Raw genomic sequence first — 16,363 nt, forward strand, 5'->3', positions numbered from 1 at the left:
CTGTGTTGGACTAAGATAGCATTCATTCTGATTCATTTATTTATTTATTTACTTATTTATTTATTTACTTATTATTTACTTATTATTTATTTATTTATCAAACTTATCCCCACCCATCTCCCCCCAATGGGGGACTCTGGGTGGTTTACAACAGATCAAAACAATAAATAAATACATAGTTAAAATTTAGTTAAAAAAACACATTTACACAGAGTAAAAGGAAGAGGAAAAATCCAGGAGGCTGATGGAAGCAATACCAGGTGTCTAGGCTACTAAAACCTCTCCATCTTAGGACCTTTTTCCTAAGATGGCCCACTTCATTCCTTCCACCACTAAGATAGCTCATCTATTCGTTCGACAAGTTCTCCAGAAACATGGTTTTGTAAGATTTCTGACCAAGACCCACAATGCATGGCATGTATTTGGAAAAAACTTTCCAAAGTTTTTTTTTTCAACAACTGGATGCGAAGCTTCAGCTGTCCTCTGCCCATCCTCCATAGTCGATGATGAAATGAAGAAGGCAAGCGGAAGTAGTATTGCTGTACAAACTAACAGCAAGACAAGTAGCCTCATCTTTTGCCTCTGAGAATATGTAGAGTCCCTGACGTCTTTGCACAGTGGTGGGGAATCAATGCTTACGTGTGGCTTCATTCTTGTCTGCAATAAAGGTTCTGGTCTACCTGAGTCTGGGCGTCTCTGGGCAAGTCAAGCCGAGGAGTTGAATCTGGAGATCTGCGGTTTACTTCAAGCCTAGTTGGGAACCCTGAGACAGGCGATCTTGGGAACTGCTCGTCCGGCTGTCTGAATTCTCAGAATGCGGAAGGGATACCTGCAATGCCTCCTTTCACAAAAGGAGGCTTAAGGGAGGCACTAATAAATCCTTTGTTAAAGTCTGTTGACCCACCAGACTGGGAAAACCATCAGCCAGTTTCAGATGTACCAGTTCTTTTTGGCCAAGACAGCTGAGGCTGCTACATTTTCAGAAAAGCTTGGTGATGCCGTTTATCTTGGTCAGTTTTAGTCAGGCTTTCATCCAAGAGATGAGTAGAGGACAACCTTTAGAAAGGAATGCAGGAGTGGTCAGGAGAACCAATAAGAGGAAGTAGACCACGGCTCAGTCCTGCCAAAGCATGAGAAAGAGACGCAGGAGGGAGCCTTGATGGCATCTCGCCCAGGCTTTCGTGGCTCCAGCAGAGGAGAACGTGTGCAGCTCAGGGTTGAATGGTGGCGTCCTCGGGTTCTCTGAGCTTGGTGGTTTGCTTGCAGATGTTTCGTTACCTGGCTAGGTCACATCTTCAGTGCTAGAAGGGAGTGGGGTTTGCTCTGTTTATGTACAGTGGCCTGCCCTGCCCTGCCTGTGTTGGTGTTTTTGTTTTTCCTGGTAGTTCCTTGATTAGGCTGTTGTTTACTGCTTGATTGTCTGTCTGGTGATAATCTTGGTGTTAATCTCTGCTTACCCGGGCGATGATTGCTGGCTGGCAAGGTGGTGTTCTGGTCTTTTGTTTCCTTTCTATTGTCTCTTTTGAATAGTGTGTAGATGTTGCTTATCTCTATGTGCTGTTGATGGCTGCCTTGTCTGAATACCCTAATCAAGGAACTACCAAGAAAAAAAAACCCCACCCCCACCAACATTGGCAGGGCATGCAAGTGTCAGGATCTACGCAAGCCAGAACCTTCATTTGTTTTTTATTGCTTTTACTTTTATTGCTAAGTATATATCAATGGGTGAATAGTGGAATGGTGGGAATGTTATTTTAAACCGCTTGCTTGACCTGCCATAAAAAGCAGGGAGAAGAGGCCAGGTGCTGTTATCTTTATCTTGAAACAAGCATCCAAGGCCAAGAGGTGTGAGAACCGGGGCAAGGCCGAAGAGTTTCAACCGGGAAAGAAAAGCTACAAGAGGGGGGAATTTGGGCTTAAAAGGACAAGGGTTTGCTTTGTAGAATTAGACTCAACAAACTATGATGCTGTACGCTTCTCCTGAATAAAGAAATCTTTGATGGAACTCTTTGGACTCCAGAGGATTTACTGAACTTTGGGACTGAGTGTGCAGACTCTGACAGCAAGAGTATATAAACAGAGAGCAAACCCCACTCCCTTCTAGCACTGAAGATGTGACCTAGCCGGGTAACAAAATGCTTGCAAGAAAACAGCCAAGCTCAGAGAACCCCAAGGAGGCCACAATTCACAGTTCTGCTATTATACCTACAACAATAAAGTAGTATTCCTGGAATCCTCGTGGGGGTCTATTTCTTGACCTGGCCTATTTAGAGGGACCAGATGGACCATTTTGATTGCCTTCATGGATGTTATGGCCTCATCTGAATCCTCTGAGTGAGACAGGGAGCCTGAACAGAGGAGACCCAATTCAGATAATGAGGGGCCATATTCTGGCAAGGCCCCTAACCCAAGAGCATGCCAGCAACTCTGAAGGTCTGAGCAAAGGGAATCAGCATGTCTCTTGGGAGGAGTGGGCAGCAATGCCCCTAATCAAGCCCCATCCCCATCCAAAGCTATATAAGAGCAGCCTCTAGGCCTACGCTCCTCCGTTAGAGCCAACTCCAGACCTGGGTTCCTGGGGCTCTTGCAGCTCGCTCTGCATTGGGACCCTAAGCTGGATGGTTACAGCCAACTTTGGGGCTCCGTCTCTTTTTCCTCTAGCAGATGTTGCAAGGCAAGCAATGGATGTGCTGAGCTTTTTAACATGCTCTCTAGCTACCTATTCACCCAATTCCCAGCTATTCTCAGAAATGTCACAATGTGACAATAAAGCCTTTCATGTCTTTATTTCACTGGCTTTTTTTTTTAATTTGCATTGGCTGGCCCAGGAGAATGAATGCCCCCCTTACAAACCAGAGGATGCTACCTTGGTTCTTTTGAACCATGTCACTGTTCTTTATGCCAACCATGGTATCTTTCTGGATCATCTGGTCAGGCCAAGATCTGGTGATACTGCCCTTTTCATGCTGTCATACTGTGTCTGTATCCGTTAATTGCAAAGCTATGCTATTGAATGTCTCTATGAAACAGCTGGAAGCAGCCAAGGTGCTCGGTATTGGACTATCTTTAAAGGGTTTCCAGACAGGTTAATTACAACAAAGGATCCACTCTGTTGTCATCTGCTTTCCTGACTTAATTCAAGGTGTTCATCACCTACTTTGGAAACTTTTAAAACAGGAATTGGCTGAACAGCCATTTTGTAAGAAGCGCCCATGGGTTTAGATCCGTAGGAGAGGCTTTTTTGCCTGTAAAGTGTCTGAAGGGACGTCTTTCTACACCACTCCCTGATTCTTGAATGTGTTCCTCTACATCTGACTTAATCCTGCTTGCTTGATGCTTCAGGAAGATCTAAATTAAAAATGGTCTTTAATCAGGCTCCTTAGGCTTTATATGCTGTCTTAATGTTCTGATATTATCTTAACATGTTTATTATGGTTTGAATGTCAGAAAGTTCATTATACATTTATCAGGATCTATTGATTTAAGAGAAGAATGTGATGAAGTGAATAGATGTGAATTATGAAATGCTTTGTATCGGAATTGGTTGCTGAATGTGATAAAAATGGTACATGAAGGAAATAAAACCTGAGAGACTGTAAAATGGAATACGTAGCAAGTGGCTCAGCCTTGAGCCGAGAGCAAGAGAGGATGGCTGTTGTCCCCTGGCTAGTTTAAGGGGCTGATGGCTAAATGTGTAAGGAAGGTTTTTAAAAAATCTATATATTTATTGGTAAAATATTGAAACACAAAGAAAGTAGGGAAAAAGCAAGATGATACAAGAGAGTGCTCCATTTGAATTTTAAAAAAACAGTAAGAAAAAGGAAGGCTTGTGCTGACATCAGAGATGTGTTGGTTGCAGATATGAGTGTCTGTTTTTGTATATTGGCTGAGAACCTGAATGACAGACTCTGTGATGCAACAAGAAGTTTTGATCTCAGAATTAATATATGGAGGCTTAGAATAGCGGTCTTTCTGAGGCAAAATGGAGGGAGAATTTGCAAGATATTCATAAACGGTGGCAAATTAGAGCAAGCGGGTGGGTTTGTTTACCTGACAGAAGGTTTCCTAAGGGGATGGGGGAAAGAATGGAGAAATTGTAAGACGTGCAAATGAAGACGTAAGACGTGCATAAAAGGAGCGGATAGGATGTGGCCTGTTGTACGGAATAAATTTTGCCACAGGAATGAAAGCAGCTAAAAAGGGCATAAGAGGGTGTGGCTTTCAATTTTCTTACATGGAAGCGATTGCTGGGAACCCCAGAAGAAACATAAAAGTAACTCGAATAGGTGAGTGGCAAAGCAGGAAGAGACGGGGTCAAGAATGAATGTGGACTGAATACCAAGGCTTTTAAACATCTGTTGAGGTGGTCTGGTCAGTCAGAGAAAATGAATTAAGATCAAGCTACAAAAGTAACATCAGAAGGAAGAGCGCAATAGATGAGTTTAAAGAATCGTCGAATCCTAGGGTGGGGAGGGACCTTGGAGGTCTCTTAGGCCAACCCCTGCCCAATGCAGGAATCCTCAGACCATCCGGGGCAAATGGCTGTGCAGTCTTCTCTCGAGAACCTCCAGTGATGGAGCACCCACGACTTCAGGAGGCCGAAAGGCAATGTGCAGAACGGGGACGTGGCGGAAGCAAGCTGGCTTGCAGGGATAGAAAAATATGGAGAGGCCTAGTGGACCATGCTGGTGTACGTGAGTTTTGCGTTTCCCTCCTGCTTTTCATTGCTTTTGCTTACTGTTTTTCTGGGATTTGCATAATGCGCCGTACCTGACGGGAGAGCTTTGTGGGTGACTCTCTGTGCTCCAAACGCATGCAGGGAAAGGAAGAAAAGAGGGCCAAGAGCCCAGGCCAGAGGGAGCAGCTCCGCGCCAGGAACTGCCCAACGGCTCTTTGAGCCTTCCACACGTCAGGTGCAGGGAAGCGTCATGGCCAGGGCTGACCCTCACAGGCAACCCTCACAGCTGTTACATCCAGTTAATCAGGAAATGTTACCTTATCTTTCTCTTTAGGAAGAAGGCTTGCTTTTTCTTTTTAAGGACTCACAGGGTCAGGTGAACATGGGATATAGTAAATACAACATTTTTGTTTGTTCTTTTTATGTATTTTCTTGTTGTGTAATGTTTTTCTTTCGCTTTTCGTATGGTAAATTGTTCATTTTTATTTTGTATTATTTTATCTTTGTTTGAAAATGGATTAATAAAAACTATCTGGTAAAAAAAATGGAATTGCTTAGTTTGAAGACTAAGTTGTGCATGGGGTGCTCCTCCCTTTATAAACTCCCAGTCAGTCTGCCTGCATCAGCCTCACGTAGCCCAACCGCACGCTCCAGAAGGCGGCTCCCCTTCTGGGGGTCCCGAGCTGCCCCTTCCCGTGCAGAAAAGTGAGACCTTGCTCCCCCCTCACTCCCCTCCAGTGCCTGCTTCCCGCTTGGGGCGCAGCTTCCTAGCTAGAAGGAGAAAGGGTCTGACCCAGCCCTGGGGCCTGGATGCTTCTTGACCCCTCAAGGGCAGGATGGCAGCGGGGAGCCCAGGATTGGGTGCGGAGGGTTACCCGGACAGGGAAGCAGGGCAGACCCTGGTCTAAGTGGGGATTGGTGGGGGACAGGCGACCCACTTCCTATCCTGCCCCCTCGCCAGCCCTAACCCTGCGCCCCAGAATTCCAAACCAGGCAAGGCTGAGCCCAAGCGGGGGTCCTCCAGCCATGCCTGGGCACTCCTTTATCAGTCCTCCCCAGCCGACTGGCCGGGCGCTGCTTGGCATCTGCATCCCTGCCTTCCATGCCCTTCCCAGAGCAGGGAGTGGGGCAAGTTCCCCAGGCGGAGGAGAGGCCACGGGATTGGGCTGGGAGAGGCTTTTCTTGGGCGGTGGCCAAAGGAGGCAGCCTCTGCCAGCCCAGGGAGAAGCCTGCCGGCCAGTTCCAGCAATCTAGAGCAGGGCTGGGGTCTTGCCTGGCTGGCAAATGGCCCTCTGCAGAGAGGGCTGGTGCTCTTGTGGGCCTGGGCTACAGCCCCCCAACCTACCCTTTGCAGGGCCTCAGGGGGCATGCGGAGCAGAGCAATGTGCCACCTGGGCCATGGCTGACCCTGGAGGTTGCCTGCTGGTCTGTCCTTCCGCCTGTCCCTCCTATAATACAGTAGCTGCAATAAGTAAGTGCAGGCAGAAGGAAAAGCCAAATTCGTCCTCCATGTGTGTGGGGCAGAAGGAGAGGGGCAGGGCATTCCTCACCTTTTTTGTCAAGCGTCCAGGTGACCAGGCTGCTTTGGCTCCTGCTCCCCCCCCCATTCCACTGCTGGTGCCAGCTTGGCTCGCTGACCCCGTTGGGGACCTGGGGCCATTCTCCCAGGCTCCCGTTGTCACAGCTACTGCCAGAAACGCATTGCTATGGAGACGGCAGTTGCCCCCTACAGGGCCTCTGCGTACCCCAGGGCTACAGGGACGGGGAGGGTCCTTATGCTGCCTTGAAATGCTGCGGAGTTTAGGGCTCCTCCCTGCAGGATGGCCCCTTTGGCAGAGGCAGGGTCCTGGAGGGGGTCCTGCAAGGGGCCCGTTCAATCCTGCTCCTGAAGCAGCTCTCAGTCTCCTCAGGCCCTAGTGGGTGGCTTGTAGCCCACCCCACTGGGAACGAGCCAACCAGGCGATGATGCAGCTATACTCCTAGGGGCTGGCCAAGGGAGCCCCCTTCTGAGTTGCAGCTGTGGTGCAAGGAGGGGGGAGGCAGGGCCTCGGGGGCCCAGCAGCCTCTTAGTCACACCTGGCCGGCTGATGCCTGATGCCCAATGGATTCCTGGCTCCCTCTTCAGCTGGAAGAAGTCCAAGGGCAGCTGGAGACAGACCTGAGGAGGCTAGCACAGGAAAGACCAAAGCAGGTCTGGACTCGCTTGGGCAGTGACCCTTCGTGGTCTTTGCCAGGCAGCAGCAGGGCATCAGATCCAGCGGGGGGTGGGGGGCAGGAAGGCATGACTCAGCCAAAATGGGCCAAAGTTGAAAGTTGCCTGGCTTGGCTTCAGGAGTGGGCACTTGCAGTGGGCCGTAGGCACTAGAGTCTAAGCGCTGCCACCCCCACTCCCAGCGCCTGCTCCTGACTTGGCTCACAGCAGTGACATGTTTAGGCAGCATTTCTGCAAAGAAAGCAGTCAGATGATGACTTATTTACTTAATTCCTGACTCCTCGGCAGCTCTAGGAGGCTTACAATTGAAAAGAAACAATTTTTTCCCCTTCTTCCTGGCATTTTCAGCAGGTGCAGGATCCACTTTTTTTGAATCGACCGATTGATTGTGACAGGAATTGACCAACTGGCTTGTCGCCCGGGCTGAGAGAGAGGGACAGGCCCAGAGCCACCCAGCCGACTTTCCTGCCTCAGGTGGGACTAGAACTCAGCGCCTCCTGGTCTCTAGCCTGGTGCCTTCACCACTAGACTGGCTCTCCAATTGAAAAGAAACAATTCCTAATCGAAAATAGAAAGAAATAAATCGTGGCCGACCGGAAGACGAATTCAAAGACAATAAAAAGAGCCAAACTTTTCGGAGCTCCACAATCGCCTGTCCCAGGGTCAGGAGGGCTCCCGCAGCAGCCTCACCTGCGCCTCGCCGCCACCGGCTTCTACGCCGTCGCTCACGGGCGAGCAAGCGGTGAACCTCGAGGAGGCGAACTGCGCTCTGCGACGGGGACTCCCGACCTCGCGGGACCTCCAGGATTCTGCTCCGGCCCACCCAGCGGGCGCGCCCAAGGACCGGGAGCAGCCTCGCCGGGGCTGGCGCGCGCCGCTCCCGGCCAGGAACCCGCGCGACCGACGGCAGGTGCCGCGCGAGGCCCCCGAAAGCTCCGCCGGAGCCGCAGCGCGGACCCTCCTCCCCCGAGCCTTGCCCCGGGGCGCGGCGCGGCGCGGCGGCTCCTGCTCAGGTACAGGCCTGCCTGCCACGCCCTGGAGGCGGAGGCGTCGCCACGCCCGCCCCGGCGAGGGTGGGGAACAGCGGGCGAGTTTGGCAACGCCAGCTGCCGCCCTCGCCCTGCGCTCGCGAAGCCACCGGAGTGCCGCGCCGCGCGCCCGGACCTCGCTGCCTGCCGGGGCGTCCCGCGCCATGGGGCCCGGCTCTCCGGCACTGGGGCCGGCGCCGGCGCTGCTGCCGCTGCTGCTGCTGCAGGCGCTCGTGCCCTTGGCCGCGTCCGAGGAGGTGGTGCCGCGCCTGAGCCTGAGCTACGGTAGGCGGGCGGGCGGGCAGGGAGCGCCGTGGCGAGCTTGTCCAGCGGGCGCGCGGGGGCGGCGGGCAGCGTCCGGCCCGGGGCGGCCGAGCGCGTGGCGGGGTGGAAGGGCCGCGGGAGAGGGATGGGCGCGCGGGGCGGAGTCGCGGCCCTCACCCGAGCCAGGGCGAGAACGAGCGGCTGAGCTAGCCCGACCGCTGCGCCGGGTGAGTTTCGCTCTGGCCAGCGTGCTGCGCAGACGCGGCGGCCGATTGTTCGTTTATGGGCTGGGCAGTGCGGGCTAATTCGGCAACCGGGTTCGGCGTATTGGGCCCCCCCAGCGGTGAAGTTCGGCCCCGCGGACCAGCCCGCTGGGCCTTTTCCGCTTCTTAGCGCTGCGCCCTTCGTGACCCCCCCGCGCCCCGTGACTTGGCTCAGTTGTCTGCCATTTTAGGATGGGCAAGGGTAGCAAAAGCTCACCATTAAAGCCTGTCCCTGTCCGGAGAGAGGAACCTGCTGATCCCAGTGTATCTGCCCAGACTCCCATTCCATGCATACAGGTGTTAACCCTGAATTGGCCCAAACCCTAAAGCGTTGATCAACCATCCTCTCCTCCCTTTCCCTTCCCACGACCAAAATCCAAGGGCCAAGGCATCTCAAAGTGCCCTTGTCATGGCTGCAAGGGAGGCTCTGAAAATGCATCTTTTTCCATGAGGGCATCACCACAGGTTTACAAAAAGACAGACACGACAGTTCAGAGGCCAAGGGTCTTCCTGCTCCTTGCACACACACGCAGCTGTCCCCTAAGCAGCAGAAGCCTCAGTTGGGCTGCACACCTGGGCAGAGCTGCAGTCGCCCTCCCTCTCCCAGGCTTGTCTGGGGCAGCAGGGCCTGTCCCAACCTGCTTGGCTGGCGAGAGGGCTCTGCATGGTGGGAGCAGCTCTTTCACTCTGGGTGCCAGTCCTTTAACACTAGCTTGGCCCTCCGGGTGCCAGTCCTTTCCCTACTCAAAGAGCCAGGTGGGAGTCATCTTTCTTTAGCTCTGCTTTGCCTCAGCAATGAATTATTAGAGCATACACAGAGTGCCTTTTTAATATGCAGCCTAAATTGAGTGGGCATGTAACTACAAGAACAAGGCAGAACAACATTTAAGTGAGAAAAACAGCTAAAAGTACAACATTGTAGACAGCTTTTATCCCATGAAAAAAGAGGGTAGAACTACAAAGCTGCCAGGCTTTCTTTTTCTAATGAACTGGCATTAAATACTTTTCAGCAGATTTATGAGTATTGTTTTATTCAAGAGAAACTCGATATTTCTAGCAGTAAGTGTGTTCCAGATAAATATGCTTCAAAGCAAAAAGTTATAATGTAATCACGTAGAACTGCAGTAGTTCCAAGGCTGTACATGTTCCCAAAGGAGGTAATGTTTTTCAGTACTAATGTCACAAAATGCTCAGTGGCAATGACAAGACATGTTTAAACATTCCTTGAAGACCGAGCAGCTTCCAGGTTGTTTTTCTCATTTCTTGTGCACTTGGACTGTCCGCCAGGGCCAAGAAGAATGAGCCGTGTGTTGGCTTGGCTTGCTACAGATTCTCTGCCTCCTTTTCTGGAAACGTTGACATGAAGCATTTCCTTTACTACACCCTGCGTCATCATGCAGCAAAGTGCGCGCTAACAGAACCAGAAGTGAAGCAAAGTGTTCTCCTAGAGGGGGTTCTGACCTGCTGGTTGGGACTGGGACGCTCTTAACTCCGTGGGCCTCAGGATGGCTACCTGTTCTTTAATCGCAGGCGGATGTTTCGGTTGGGAGAAGTTTGTTCCCTTCTGGGATGGAAGGGCAGGGCCAGTGGGAGCTGGCTTGTCTTTCAGCGATTGCAGCTTCAAGTGAGTGCTTGCCCATGTCACACCACGGGCAATTTGCATGATCCAAGGAGACCTCAGACACAGTATTTCACAGTGAAGACAGTTCACTGCTTCTCTGAAGAATTCTTTGTAGCTGCTCCTCACTTTCATGAAGTGTGCTGTAATGGCAACACATACATACCCTTGTTGCTCAAAAGATGAGGATTGTCCCTGCCCTGGCATTCATACAATTATACAGTCTAAGGATTGGAAAGTACCTTAGCGTCAGCCCTCTGAAGTAGACTGGATCGGGAAACTGATTCCACAGGAAGATGGGAACTATACTTCTGGGTATACTATAGTAACCATCTTGCAAATAATGGATGCTAAATATTTGCTTCAAGGCCATCTCCCTGGTCTCTAGTCCCGTCTAGTCCAGCCCTCTGCCCAGGACAGGCATCCTCTGCTGCAGTGCCCTGACTGATGCTTACCCAGCCTCTTTTCAAACGCTTCCAGCAAAGGAGACTCTGCCAACTCCCAAGGCAGCCTGTTCCATTGTGGTAGAGCAGTTACCTTTGGGAAGTTGTCCTTGATGCTTCTTTTGCAGTTAGAGACCCACTGTGTCTTGTCCTGTTTCTGGGACAACTGAATAGATTCTGCCCATCTTCTGTATCTTCCAGAGCCCACGCTGCCTTGGTAGACATCTTCTGAACTTGCTCCGATTTGTCACTGTCCTTTTTGAACGATGGTGCCCAGAACTGAACTCCATGTGGAGAGGAACAATCTCTTCCCATGATCTGGATTCTGGGCTTCCACTAGTGCGCTCTAAGATGGCGCTGCTGACTCATGATTAACAAGAATACCAGGTTCCTTTCACATTTGTTACTGCCAAACCAGGTCTCCCCATCCTCTCCTTTTTGCCTTTCATTGTTCCAACCCAGAAGTAGAACTTCACATTTCTCCCTGTTCAGTTCCATCCTATTCATTTCAGCCCACTGCTCAAACCTGCCTAGATCTTTTTGAATATTCTGTTTCTCATCTGAATTATTAGTCGCCCTTCCAGCTTTGTCTCATCTGCAAACTTAATACTGATGGTTCCCGCTTAATGACCATTCATTCAGCGACCTTTCAAAGTTATGATGACGCTGAACAAATTGTACTTACCACTGGTTCTCAAAGTTACAGCTGTTGCAGCACCCCCATGGTCACGTAATCAAAATTTGGGTGCTTGGAAGCCTGCCCACATTTATAACCACAGCATGCACTTTAACTCCCTCGCTTATCTCTCCCCCATCTCTGCCCTTTTGGCTGCTCTGCACCCTGCCGCCGCCACCTACCCCTGCTGGCCCCAGCTGACCTTCACCGTCTTCTTCCTTCCACTGTTGACGAGACATGCCCAGCCAAGGCAGCTGCTGGCCCTTTGCAAGGCCTCCACAATTCCTTTGCAACGGAGGCCTCACGGAGGCGTCGTGAAGGGCCAGCAGCTGCCTTGGCTGGGCACGTCTTGTCAGCAGCGGGAGGAAGAGGATGGCGAAGGTCAGCTGTGGGTGGTGGCAATAGAGTGCAGGGTGGCCAAAAGGACAGCGATGGGGGGAGATAGGCGGGTGAGGGGAGTGGAAGGGAGGTGAGCGCGGCAGGGTAGCGGAGCCTCAACTGCTGAAGGAAGCTTGCTAGACCTTGTCAGGAAGGGGGCAGCAAGATGGAGCCAGCAGTTTGCGCTGAGCAGAAGTGTGAGGTCTTCGCCTAACGAGTGCAACCAGGGCTACCAGAACTGCTGTTGCTAAGTGGTGCAGTCACATGATGTTTTGCCTAATGACTGCTTCATTTAGCAACAGAAATTCCAGTCCCAGGGTCGTTAAGCAAGGATTACCTATACGTCAACTCCCTCATCCGTATCATCGATAAAAATGTTGTACAGCACTGAGCATTGTGGCCCTTCACTCTGTACTTTCCTCCACTGAAGTGGAGCATTAATGAGCACTTTTTGGGTATGGTCATTTAGCTGTGACTCCATCTAAGAGAGGTATCATCTAACCCATATTTTACCATGTTATGAAGGAGAATATCATCAAGGCTGTGAAATGCTTTAGTGAGGCCCAGATACCCTACATCTACATCATTCCTCTGATCTATTAAGCTATAAATCTGTCAAAGAGGGAGGAAAAGTTAGTCTGGCACAATTTGTTTGTGGGAAATCCATGCTGGCTCCTGTTAATTGTGCCCACATCCAAGTGCCCACAGACATGATGCTTGATAATCTGTTTGAAGATCTTGCCAAGATAGACATCAAGGTGGCAGGTTTGTAGTTTCTCAGGTTGTCTTTCTCCCCACTTTTGAAAATGAGGTTGACATTTTCTCTCTTCTCATCATTTGGGACCTGACCAGTCCTCCATGAGTTTTCAAAGACTACACGGCAGGGTTTGGTGATCACCTCTGCTAGTTCCTTCAGTAACCTGGTATATAAACAAGCCAGTCCTGGAGACTTGAATTTGTTTAAATTACTGTAGTTAATTTCTCTCTTGCCCTCTCCTTGTCTGTCCAAAGATGCAGTTCCCCCAACAGCATAACAATGACCATCTAGGGCTCTATTTCCTTCTATAACTAAGTCTGTTCCTTTTTAATAAATTGTAGCCCTCAATCATGCCACAACATTTCAGTGGTGCTGAAAGACAGTGCTTTGCACTTCTAGGTGTGGTCTGACCAATCCAGAATAGAGAATAGAGAGAATCCAGAATAGAGACGAACGTGATCTTGATCTTAATGCTATACTTCTGTTGAAGCAGCCTGGAATTGTGATGGCTTGTTTTGTAGACTGCATCATGTTGCATCACATTGTTGGCTCATGTTCTGCTTGTGATCCATCAAGACACTCAGATGCTTTTTGCAGGTCCTGCTGCCTGGTATGGTCCCCTCATCACCCTATAGTCATAGAACCAGAGATTTCTCATAGAAGACCCTTGGTCTTCTTTTTTCCAACTGAACATCCCAGATTCTCATAGGCCATGTCCTCAAGACCCTGTATCATCTCTATTGCCCTCTGCTGAACCCTCTCTAACCTGCTGCTTCTTCTGATGCAGCCCAGAACTGTGTTAACCCTTCTAACAGCTGGGACTTCCAGGGAAGAAATGGTGAACTGAAGATGGCTCTGTGAAAAGAAGAGCTGACAACTGCAGCAGAATGAAGAGCCGGTCAGTAGACTGGCTCTTCATAATTCCTCTCTGGAGAAGGAGAGGACTTGAGATTGCCCACAAGTGCTCCAGACAGTTGTGCCTCATGAGGAGACCACAAGACAGCCGTCTCCAATGGGTTTAGAACTCTGGGAGAAAAGGAAAAACCATCTTGCTCAACCCACAGTCAGCACCTTCAAAAGGACACTGAGTTTGCATACTTCATTTTCTGATTGCTTTTGGAAATTGCTTGCTAACTGCTTTTCAAGCTATTAGGAACCTTTGGACTGACACGTTTTACAGCACCAGGTGAGTTTCCTTCACTCCTTAGTGAAAGAAGTTTTAAATACAAGACAGGTTCTCTTGTCTCATCCGTGTATGGTTTGTTCCAGTAGCCCACTTATTGTCAGGTTGTTCTGGTTCTCCAACATCTGGCATGGACCTGGTTAATCCGGGTAATGTCTAAGCCAGCATGACTCTCTTAGTTTGTGTCACTCTCATATCTGAAGTATGCAGGTGAAGTGTTAGGGGATCTTTGACCAAGGACCCTTAGTGGTAAGGTAGGTACCAGCTGGGATTCGAAGCCTGGTCTCCCGCATCAAAGGACGGCACTCTAACCACTACACTATTCAGCCACTACTGTATACCCTACATTTTTTTCTCCCTAAACTTAATAAACTAAACATTTCTCACCATTACAAGATGTCTTGTTCCTCTTAACCTGATCTTCCAACATTAGATTGCAGTCTTGTCACGTTGTGCTGGGTGTGGGCCAGATGTCTCAATTTTGTGTAAATTGCAAATTTGATAAGCAGCAGATAATCCAGGTCATGAATAGTTGTGTTGAATAATACCAAAACTAATCCCTGCAGGACCCCATTCGTTCTGCCTCCCCAGGTCGACATACAGCCCTCTGAGTACAGTTAGCGAGCCCATTGTAGACCCACCTTACTGTGGTGCCACCCAAATCAGCTTGTCTGTGAGAATAACCTGTGGAACCTTGTCAAAAGCAGTGCTGAAATCAAGGTAGATTATATCCCTATTATCCCCATTTTTATTTGTCTCTGTTGAAATTCATTTTGCTACTTTCTGGCCATTGTTCCACTTTGTTAGAATTCTCTCAGTCTTGATCTGTCTTCTAAAATGTTTGCTATCTCCTTTGTGTCATTGCAAATGTCATTATCATATTTTCCAGCCCCTCGTCCAAGTCCTTTATAAATGCGTTGAGCCACAAAGAGCCTAGAATGGGGCTCTGTGGTACACCACTCAACACTTCCTTCCAGCTTAATGTGGAGCCTTGACAGATCCTCGTTCACTACAATTGCCCAACCAACTTTGTACCCATCTCATGGTAGTATAGTCCAGCCCATGTTTTCCCATGTGCTCACCTGGGATCTCTTGAGAGACTGGAAAGCTTTGCTTAAGTCAAGGTGCACTATGTCTGTGGCATTCACATGGGCAACTAAACTGGTCACTGTGCCAAAAAGATTGAGTTGGCCTTACTTATTGTTGCTGACTCCTGCCAAGCAATGCTTTCTGTTCTAAAGGCTCACAAGCCGACTGCTTAATAACCTGTTCCAGAGTTTTGTCTGGTATCACTGTCAAGCTGCTTGGTCTTTAATTACTCAAGTCCTTTACTTTCCCCTTTTGGAAGACACAATCCCTATTTTCCTTCTCCACTCCTCTGGCACCATGCCCATCCTCAGTGATTTCCCAAAGACCCCAGAAGGGGCCCACAATTGATCTGGCCCCGGGGACTTGAACTTGTTCAAGGCTGGAACAGGTTATTCCTAGCCATTTCTTTACTTACTTCAGGTTGGTCCTTTTGTCACTTATTCTCCTTAAGTCTGTTTGAGCACAGCACCTTTTGTGGGGAAGCAGAAGTTGAGCTCTGTCCTCTCCTTATCTTCCTCCATCTTCTCCTTGCACCTCCCCTTTACTCCTGGCCGAACCCCAGAAAGGCCCTTTCAGTTGCTCTTAGCCAGCCTTTGGTGTTTTAGCCTCTGCAGCTTCCTGCAGTTATTAACTGCCTGGCCATCACACCCCCATTTAACTCTTAATTCTTAGCTCAGCTGAAGCTCCCTAGACATCCACGACCGTTCCCAAGGTGTTTCTCATTGGAAGGGTGAGTGGTGAGTTTCAGGGTCTTATTTTTTGGCAGTTCCCAACCATCCTTACTTTGCCTAAAGGATTTCTCCCTGTGGAAACACTTTTCTAAGCTTCCTGAAATCTAGTATGCACATACCAGTGCTCCCATTCCTTTTTCTGCAGCATTGCAAGCCCTCAGATGCCTCATCCTCTGACAGCCCCCGGGCTACTTTCCTTCCAGTAGCGAAGGAGACTGGTGGAGCCATCTGTGGTCAGTGGAGATAAGCCAATTCAGCTGCAGTGTCTTTGCAGAGTGAACTTTTGCTCTACGGCCCCAATAATTTATGATAATAATTAATTTGACTTTAACTATCCAGTGTTCAGGCAGACTCTTGCTATTTTGGGGGATTCTGGGATCTGGCTAGCAGTTCTTCTTTGGTCTTGCTCCTGGTACAAATGTTTGCCTTGTGGCTGAACCAGGGTGGCTGCCAGGCAGAGACTGCCAGTTTCTCATGGGGACAGTGGAGGGCAGTGAAGGCCACCGTTTGTGCCCAGCCTTGTTCCGTGCCCCTGTTAAACATTAAACGGCTGCCAAGGCAGCCCCTGCAGGAGGTCAGGAGAGAGGTCCCGTTCTGTGGGAATCTGGCTGGCAGCAGGGCGCTCCCAGAAATGGGGCTGTGCCCCTGCCTTCCTGGGCCTGGGCTTTGCCACCCAGCGCTGGGAGAGGCTCCCAGCCTTGGCGTGCCAGGGCCTCCCTGGAGCAGCAGCAGGCTGGAGCCCGTCCAAGCCCTGAATCAGGCACAGACTCGCCTCAGACAGCCCAAACAGGTTCCACCACCGAGCAGTATTCGCGGAGCAGCAGGTCAGCTGAGGTCAGAGGGCTGGGCTGCACCTGCCGGGGGCAGTGCTGAAGTCCCGCTGGTGGAGGCCTCGGCCAGGCTTCAGAGCCACCATGTTGCCGAAGGAGTCTGCCCCTCCCCCCGTTATTTCGAATGCCAGGGAGCTACAGCCCCACTGCCCTGGTTCATTTGCCAGGGGGCCTTGGGGCTCCGCACGAGCAGGGGCAGCATCCTGCGGCTGG

The 16,363-nt window shown here is 50.2% G+C and overlaps 1 protein-coding gene across 1 annotated transcript in view; it reads left to right on the top strand.

Annotated features, from left to right (window-relative positions):
- The first annotated feature begins 6,779 nt into the window (after nt 1-6,779).
- SEMA4B (semaphorin 4B) overlaps nt 6,780-16,363 on the top strand; it is a 34,262-nt gene continuing 24,678 nt past the window's right edge. Inside the window, exons 1-2 of the mRNA XM_088139491.1 lie at nt 6,780-6,869; nt 7,552-8,203. Coding sequence (XP_087995617.1) covers nt 6,780-6,869; nt 7,552-8,203 — 742 coding nt within the window. The remainder of the gene's footprint in view (nt 6,870-7,551; nt 8,204-16,363) is intronic.

This window comes from Python bivittatus, unplaced genomic scaffold (genome assembly GCF_059951505.1).
Source record: "Python bivittatus isolate LINGU-HERP-01145 unplaced genomic scaffold, Pbiv_v1 ctg000210_np1212, whole genome shotgun sequence".
Lineage (NCBI taxonomy): Eukaryota > Metazoa > Chordata > Lepidosauria > Squamata > Pythonidae > Python > Python bivittatus.